General features: G+C 40.9%; 1 protein-coding gene across 1 annotated transcript; it reads left to right on the plus strand.

The window, feature by feature from the left end:
• The first annotated feature begins 3,301 nt into the window (after nt 1-3,301).
• Nucleotides 3,302-9,122, plus strand: LOC145783118 (AP-2 complex subunit mu). The gene is made up of 11 exons (XM_082594896.1): nt 3,302-3,458; nt 3,919-4,045; nt 4,292-4,430; nt 4,779-4,861; nt 5,708-5,843; nt 6,168-6,306; nt 6,941-7,060; nt 7,185-7,269; nt 7,457-7,605; nt 8,108-8,219; nt 8,570-9,122. Exons 1-11 carry the CDS (start codon nt 3,385-3,387, stop codon nt 8,702-8,704), a joined length of 1,299 nt encoding a protein of 432 aa, XP_082451022.1. The 5' UTR covers nt 3,302-3,384; the 3' UTR covers nt 8,705-9,122.
• Nucleotides 9,123-9,325: the final 203 nt, after the last annotated feature.

Here is a 9,325-nt window from a genome sequence, read left to right on the forward strand (position 1 = left end):
CAAGTGTGAAGGCACAAGCTCGAAACAAACTTCACAGTGAACCTGACGGACATGCGATGTGCATTGTCTTCAACTTAGCCACAAATTGAACAGCTGGCTTCAAAAAAGCAGCTTCATCCTTCTCATTAATACGAGGAAAAGGAGATTGTGTTCCACTTAATCTTTTGATTGGTGTATGATGGAAAATAAACTTAGTTTATTTCAAAAAACCATGTAAAAACATGTATTTTTATATAAAACTTATGTAGATTGGCTTACGTAGATTTATATGTAACTTAAACTATCAAAGAAAGACAGAAAGTTTCGAGGGGATGTCAAAAAAGGCGCAGCCCAAAAAGTTTAAGAAAACTCATGATCAAGCGGCGCTGGCTGAACTCTCGGGTGTGCGTTTGAGCAACGCATTTTAGGACTGCTTTCCGTTCAGCGGCACCTAATTGATGAAATAATTCCCTGACAACAACATTTCAACAATCGGAAACTTCTCTCTGCCAATCTCGGTAACTGGCCCTCCGTCAAAAGCCTCTACAAGTATGCGAAACCGGCAGGAACAACCAATCAAGGCTTTGTCAGTCCGAGGATAAAGATTCAAAACCAACCAACATTGCTTGTTTTGATCATGGGTTCAACGTGAAACATTGTGCTTATCGTTGCAATTGTGCACATTAGGGTGGAGTGAAAAAAATAAAAATCACTAATTCAAAAAACGTCCCCTCTCAATAGTTGCCTTTGGTCCCAAAACTAAGTTTAAAAGTGGTTTTGGGGAGTTGCCTCGAATACTCAGGTGACAACCTTGACGTAAAGGTCATGCGGGGGTCAAATCCCATAAAAATGCCATAACTCTGTGAGCGGTGATGTTAGAGAGCTAATTTTGATGCCAAAAGAAGCAGAATGTGCACTTTCCTATCTGTCTCAAAAGAAGTTTTTTTCGAAATTTCGCTAGATATATGGTTATTTTCACAAAATGTAATTTTCAGGTCAAATGTGAATAACACATAGCATTATGCACAGTTTAACATCACCATAACATAATCACTCCACAAGAAATCAGCATAATGAGTATGATATATCTCTAACCAATGAAACACACATTTGAGTGGTTTTAGAGCAAGCACAAGCACAGGATGGTAACAACAAACAAATATGAAATTGGGTTTCATATGACTCAATTAGCCTAGACGACAGACGTTAAATGCCAGTTTTATGCAGGGGGAAATGGTATGGGCAGGAGGACCTAAGATTGAAATTGCTTTTTGGTATTGTATTGCTTCATCAGTTTTCGTGACCGAATCTTTAGCCTGATCAGACCGTCACGTCTGTTGAAGCCAGCTGCTGCTGATGAAGCTTCGGTTACAAGGTTTGTGTGGCACTCCACAGCTTAATTGTGGCATGGGTGGCGCATAATGAGCTTTTCTTTTCTGATTTTTTCGATGTTACAGTTACTCAGGTGTGGAATTGCTGGTGGTTCGTTGGTTTGGTCAGAATTTAAGTTCACAAGTTTGTAGTAAGATTTAGCATGATTGAATTTTCTCACATGGACAGAAGCTACGGATTCTTCCCCATCGGATGGCTCGTTTTGGACTGGTGCTGCTGCGCTTTCAGGCACTTCATTTTCGATTGAAAATTGTTCAATGACCCCTCTCAAACTAAGGATTTTGTTCACAGCTAAATGACGAACTGTTTCATCTGCCAACATCCCCAAGAGAATGTTTTCTTGGTGCGCAAAGAATGCATTTCGCTTAAGGACATCCAGTGCAATCTTCTTGACTTTATTGTTCGAAAATTTGACGACTCTTTGTAGCATATTGAAGAAGTTTTTTGGTCCATCTGTGATCGTGTGGTAGTGCTTGATTTCAAACTATGCCGGAAAGTAAACCCTAATGCAAAATTCTGCAATTGTTGTCAATATTGTGGTTGGTCGTTGTATAGAAAGATAGAAACGGGTTATGCGACAGGCCAAGGTCAGCCACCTTGCATGGGAAAGTCCTCCAACTTCGAGAAGCTTGAGATCTTCATCAACAGTGCCCAACATTACGGGCATACAGATTCTGTGCCCATAATTTTCGTCATTTAGCTGTGAACAAAATCCTTAGTTGAGGGGGGTCATTGAACAATTTTCAATCGAAAATGAAGTGCCTGAAAGCGAAGCTGTACCAGTCCAAAATGAGCCATTCGATGGGGAAGAATCCGTAGCTTCTGTCCATGTGAGAAAATTCAATCATGCTAAATCTTACTACAAACTTGTGAACTTAAATTCTGACCAAACCAACGAACCACCAGCAATTCCACACCTGAGTAACTGTAACATCGAAAAAATCAGAAAAGAAAAGCTCATTATGCGCCACCCATGCCACAATTAAGCTGTGGAGTGCCACACAAACCTTGTAACCGAAGCTTCATCAGCAGTAGCTGGCTTCAACAGACGTGACGGTCTGATTAGGCTAAAGATTCGGTCACGAAAACTGATGAAGCAATACAATACCAAAAAGCAATTTCAATCTTAGGTCCTCCTGCCCATACCATTCCCCCCTGCATAAAACTGGCATTTAACGTCTGTCGTCTAGGCTATTGTAATATTATGAAACCCAATTTTATATTTGTTTGTTGTTACCATCCTGTGCTTGCTCTAAAACCACTCAAATGTGTGTTTCATTGGTTAGAGATATATCATACTCATTATGGTGATGTTAAACTGTGCATAATGCTATATGTTATTCATATTGGACCTGAAAATTACATTTTATGAAAATAACCATATTTCTAGCAAAATTTCGAAAAAAACTTCTTTTGAGACAGATAGGAAAGTGCACATTCTGCTTCTTTTGGCATCAAAATTAGCTCTCTAACATCACCGCTCACAGAGTTATGGCATTTTTATAGGATTTGACCCCCTTATGACCTTTGCGTCAAGGTTGTCACCTGAGTATTTGAGACAACTTCCCAAAAACACTTTTAAACTTAGTTTTGGGACCAAAGGCAACTATTGAGAGGGGACGTTTTTTGAATTAATGATTTTTATTTTTTTCACTCCACCCTAGTGCACATAACTGCATGTAAGCACAACTAGAGTGACATAGAAATATAAAAAGCATGTAGGAAAAGCTGCATCTATGGCACTGCAAAGTGTAGATACAGCCACTATCTGTAGGCCTGTGGTGACTATTGCTACCAGAAAAATGGAACTATAGCTTCTGAAGCTATCATTGATACAATTTGGTGTTGATAAAATTTCTTTTGAGATTTTCAGTTTTTAAGAGAGTAACACTGCCACAAAGCTTATGTTTACTTCTGTAAACTTTAATAAAGAACTGATTTCTTTTCAGTTTAGTCTAGTTTATATCATTCTTAATATTTCCATGCTGCAAGGTTAGTTTCAATCGAAGCAAGATGATTGGTGGGCTGTTCCTTTACAATCACAAGGGGGAAGTTCTCATATCTCGAATTTATCGAGATGATATTGGGTAAAAAGCCTTGCAAATGTTGTGTGCTGTTTTGTTACTATTTGTGATAACAAAGATCTTTTTAAATTTTAGTGATGTGGCTTGCCAGTTTTTTGGCTGCATTTTTGTATATATAGATGTGATAATTGGTATCTGTGGATGTCATGTTCTAACTGTTCTGTGATCAACTGTTGTACTTTAACTGATAGTTTTGCATCTCATCCACCTGTCGTGGTGCCAATATTATGACCAAACATTTTTGGTGCGACATCTATGAGAATTGTGTTTTTGTTTGACGCTTAATGGTGGACTGTGGACACAAACAGCAATTTTGTTGCTGCTTCTTGTTCGTTGCAAAACTGGCAAAACAAGTCTGCTGTGGCATTATTTCATTTGTGCCAATGGTTGTATGTTACCACCTAAAACAAAGATAAATTATTTCTTTAAATTGTTGTGATCTATATTTTTTTTTGTTTTTTAGGAGAAACGCTTGCGATGCTTTCAGAGTGAATGTCATTCATGCGCGACAAAATGTTCGTTCGCCTGTGACTAACATCGCACGGACGAGCTTCTTTCATACCAAGCGTGGAAACATCTGGTTGTGTGCGGTGAGTGTGTACTGTGTAGGCTTTTTGATTATTGAGAGATTCTGCGTCTCTAGCTACAAAAGAATAATTTAGGATTTCTGTCTAGGGGTATGATTGCTATCCATTACTTTTCACATTTGCAGAGGAGGTGACGCATTGATGTGTGACACTACAGATTTTTGCTGTCATCATTTCTATTGACTTGTATTGCAAGACATTTGGTAGATTAAGGTCTCAATTAAAAATTCCATATTCCCATATTTGCAGGTGACCAAGCAGAACGTGAATGCTGTCATGGTTTTTGAGTTCCTTATGAAGATGATCGAGGTTATGCAAAGCTACTTTGGAAAAATCAATGAAGAAAACATCAAGAACAACTTTGTATTGATCTATGAACTTCTGGATGGTCAGTTGTGGCGGATTCAATGTGAACTTCCTTGTGTAGAGCTTTCTTGTTCAACAAAGATTCATTGTGCTGCAATTGAAGCAATCTTGAATAATTCTATTTCATAAATTCAAATTAAAAGAAATAATTCCAATGTCACTCCTGTTGTGTACATACTGTTCGTGGCAAAACATGGATGACAATAATAAATTTCTGATATAGTTTCACACATTCATTAAAATTTTAATGTGAGGAAAAGTGTTGTGTTGATGACCAACCATGATATGGAGAACTTTGCCTTGTAATGTTTCCTTCTATGTTGCCTTCATGCTGTTTTCCCGCCAATTTTAATTATTATTCAAACTTTAGAGGTTTTGGATTTTGGATACCCCCAGAAAACTGACACAGGAATTTTAAAAACATTCATCACTCAACAAGGAATTAAAACTCAGGTGACTTACGCCATGTCTAGCATTCAGTTCATTATTATCGTTAACTTTTCTAACGGCGATTGTTTTCAGATCGAAAGTTTTATGGGATCGAAGGTAGATAATATTGTGACGTAGCTGGTGTTCGTGCCCATCGTTTGTGACGTCACCGACCGTCTAGCGTATTGTGTTAGCTGTCGTTGGGTTTCGTATGTTATTTATCATTATTTTTAAAGAAAACCAACTTGAGGGTTAGCGAAAGATTCAATGTGATAGTTGATTATATTTACATTTTTTCTAGAAACAAGACTCTGCTAACGTGGTAATGTAACTTTGAGTTCACTTTTTATTATGATTTTTTTAATACTAGACAGTAAGCAAAGCAATAATGATGTTTCAATATGTCTATTGTCTATTTATTTGTCAACAGTTTTTTAAGCCTTACTTTTTTGAAAAAGATTCTTTTATCCCCGGAAGAATAGAACTTCCACTGTTTTTTTGTTTGTTTTTCAAACTTTACCTCAAAGAAATTCCGCAAATGTAACTTATTCTCTTTGTCTTCGTATCAGAAAAGTTCATTTTATGGCCCACAAACATTTGGTAAAACGGAACCTGAAACAAAAACCTTTTCCATGCTCCTGTTTTGCTGATGCACGATTCATTTCCCTGTGATTCATATTCAGTGGCGGCTTTCCTCGCAGTGTTTTAGTTGCAACGGAAATGTTGAAATTGGTGTTTTCATTTCACACCACCACCACATTGTCATTCACTTTGCATTGGAGCCAAACCTTTCCCTCATTGATCCTCCTGTAAAAGGGATTGCTGATGCACTTTCTCTTCACTTCCCATCAACTCTTCATATTTCCTCAGACAAAGGAAGAGACCACCCAGATCACATCCCAGGTGACCGGACAGATCGGATGGAGGAGAGAAGGGATCAAGTACAGGAGGAACGAACTCTTCCTGGATGTCCTGGAGAGTGTCAACCTCCTCATGTCTCCTCAAGGTAAGATGGCAACCAGTGATGCATAACCAACTGACGTGGTAGTGGCTGGTGTTATTTCACGTCATGCAAGCAATAACGATAGGATCATCTACTTTCTGTTTCTTAGTCACAGGAGGTTGGAGAGATGTGTCGCATCTTCTTCAGGATTATTTTTATTGCTGTCTGAGCAGACGAGTTTGGGCTGCTTGTGTGGTCTCAGTGCTAGCGCTAACTTTCGCCACAAAGTGTTGCCATAAACTTTCCTGCCACGAACACTTTCGTTTGCATCGTTTCAATGTTTGTTGATGCAACCGCACGATCTGACCGGGTTGATCTCCTCCACAGGGCAGGTCTTGAGCGCCCACGTGGCCGGACGAGTGGTGATGAAGAGCTTCCTAAGCGGGATGCCGGAGTGCAAGTTTGGGATGAATGACAAACTCGTCATCGACAAGTCGTCACGCGCCGGTGATGACATTGCAAAGAGGTGATTGTTAGCGACGTTCGGGCGTTACAGGTCTTGTTCGCGGCAAGCAGATCGTATCAACAGCTTGGCGTTTGTAGGTTATTGTACATGCTGAAGGGAATCGGTGCGCGGAGAAAATCGACCACATGGTTTGGAAACCACTCCACTAATGGGGATCCACATCCGTGCTCTTCAATCTTTTTGTCATCGCGGGACCCAGATTTACTTTCGCGTCTGTCACTCACAGGAGCCCCAATAATAAAATATTAGACTGAAACAACAACGGCCTTGTTACCATAACAATGAACAAGTGACGCAACAACTATCAATGTTTCTTTGTCGCCTATTGAGTGCACGTAACATCTTTAACTACCTGCCCTACTTGGAGTGTGAATAGGGAAACGGTGATCTAAAAACTCACAATTACGCATCAGTGAAGCAAGAAATTAATTTCCTTAAAAACAAAACCCTTTAAATTCACAGAACAAAGTAAACAATTTATGGCCCATTGAATCCTGATTGAAACTAAAGTTGCAAACTTATGTGAAGGTTTAATTCATGCCTGCTTGGTTTTATGCTGCTTCTATTTGAACAATCACTTATTGATGAGGCCACACACGCATTAAACCACGTCACAGTTACATTGCGTTGGCAGCGGGAAACCATCGATCGCTATCGACGATTGCACCTTCCATCAGTGCGTCAAGCTGAGCAAGTTCGAATCTGAACGAAGCATCAGCTTCATTCCGGCCGATGGGGAGTTCGAACTGATGAGGTGAGTACGACACCAAGTGCGTTCATTGCTTGTCTGTGATGTTTGGACCAATGAGTTCAACAATATGACAAACTGTTGCAAGAACGTATCATCTTGCAACTGGAACTGACCCCTACTTTGTCAGGTACCGGACCACTAAGGACATCAGTTTGCCGTTCCGGGTGATTCCTCTGGTTCGAGACATTGCTCGGACAAAGATGGAAGTGAAGGTGAGTTTTGCAAATATCGAGAATCTGGCAATACTGCGCACCCCGCCGTGGTTTTCTTGTTGAATGCTTCGGTTTCAATCATTCTGTTCATGCTGGGATCCACATGGAGTAACAACTTGCGTTTGTTTCTCGTCGTCTTTCCCACGCCACGCTGCAGCGATCCTATTGTGACGTCACTGTTGCGCAGGTGATACTCAAGTCGAACTTCAAGCCGACTCTATTGGCGCAGAAGATCGAGATTCGTATCCCCACTCCCCTCAACACTAGTGGCGTACAAGTGCTATGCATGAAGGGGAAGGCCAAGTACAAGTCCAGTGAGAACGCCATCGTGTGGAAGTAAGTGGTATCCGTCCTCAGGTAGATGAACTCCGCTTATAATGAAATCAACACACGGCAACGTTGGTGTCTAACCTTTGTGACGGTAGCCACTTTAACAGGTCGAAATTCTGCCACTGCGAATGACTACAATGCAACCGCCAACCAATCAGAACATGTTATAAGAGGCTACCGTCCAATTGTGACCCTTCTAGCACTCATCCAGAGAGTTAATGCTTGTTTTGAACTTTATTTGGTAATTACAGAAGAAAAAGAGCAATAGCAGTGGTGGGAATCGAACCCGCGTCAATGAAATGACTACTTTCTAGCCCTAACCCCTAAGCCAACCAGCTGACAAAAAATCCATCACTTAATTTGCTTTCTATCATCTTCTTTTCTCCATTTTTTTACGTCACTTAAACCGTAGCTTATGATTGGTTGGCGGTTTCATTCTAGTCAAGTTTAGTGGCAGAATTTCGACTTGTTAAAGTGGCTACCCTTTGTGACCCCCTTGCTCCTCCAGGATGAAACGGATGGCAGGGATGAAGGAATCCCAGATTAGCGCCGAGATCGAACTCCTTCCCACCGCCGAGAAGAAGAAGTGGTCGCGACCGCCCATCTCCATGAACTTCGAGGTGAGGCATTGTTGCGTCACAGCCGCCATGCGGATAGAACACGCGCCGCTTAGTAGAGCTAACATTGAACAAATGTGACGCTTGACTGCGCAGCAGTTGTTCAAGTATATGACGCAATCTCGTGCAAGAATAAGGCCCGTGTTGAAATCGAACCCACATCAGTGCTGGAAGGCGACTTCGCCGCAGTTGCAAATTACCCAACCTCAGGTCTTCGCGTTTTGTTGCTTCTAGTGTTCTTCTGGGTTCTAGGCTGTTTTGGCTGTGGTGAACAGAAACATAAATTAACTGATTTGCATACATCGATCTTCCCGGTTCGAGACAAACCCTTTATAATTTATGTGTTGTATCAGGTCCCATTCGCCCCTTCCGGCCTCAAGGTCCGATACTTGAAGGTCTTCGAACCCAAGCTGAACTACAACGATCATGACGTCATCAAGTGGGTGCGCTACATCGGAAAGAGCGGACTATACGAAACAAGATGTTGAATCATCGTCCAATATATCGCCACTTTGCCATCGAGTACCATAATATTTCATTGAATGCCGGCGGACAACAACCCTTTCTAATCCAAGATCCCTAAATTTGTACTTGTTTTCTAATTGGCCATCTCCGGTGTAAAATGGCGCCAAAGAAATAACGATGAAAATACTAAACGTCGCAAGGAAGTTGCAACAGTTACGTCACACACACACGACCCTCCATGTTGATGTTTGCTGACGTCATCGGGCCAAAGTCATGAAATGATATCTGAGTGGATGTCGTCATCTTATCAAAACGTGTATTATCATAGTAACCACAATTGTGCAATGCCACTCCGTTCCATTGTTACCTGATAGCCGGGCAACTGTACGTTCCTCATCGTCATAATTCATATTATACGTAATACACTATGTATTGATTGCTTCAGCTTGGTTTTATTTCTGACCATCACAACGAAAAACAATATATGACAAACATAGCAGAGGTCCAGAAAAAGGTAGAAGCAATTATAACGTTATAACGTGCATGGTACCAAAGCACAGAGGTGGGCAGTAGCGCGCTACTTTTGTAGCGGCGCTACTTTTTAGATGGAGTAGCGGCGCTATTTTTTTTCCAAAGCAGCGGGA

This window comes from Aplidium turbinatum, chromosome 14 (assembly GCF_918807975.1).
Source record: "Aplidium turbinatum chromosome 14, kaAplTurb1.1, whole genome shotgun sequence".
NCBI lineage: Eukaryota > Metazoa > Chordata > Ascidiacea > Aplousobranchia > Polyclinidae > Aplidium > Aplidium turbinatum.

Excerpts from the sequence above, each read along its gene's own strand:
- LOC145783118 (XM_082594896.1), top strand. The coding sequence starts at position 3,385 with ATGATTGGTGGGCTGTTCCTTTACAATCACAAGGGGGAAGTTCTCATA. Across the intron at positions 7,061-7,184 it reads GGGGAGTTCGAACTGATGAG|GTACCGGACCACTAAGGACA; the intron begins GTGAGTACGACA and ends CTACTTTGTCAG. Across the intron at positions 7,270-7,456 it reads GGACAAAGATGGAAGTGAAG|GTGATACTCAAGTCGAACTT; the intron begins GTGAGTTTTGCA and ends ACTGTTGCGCAG.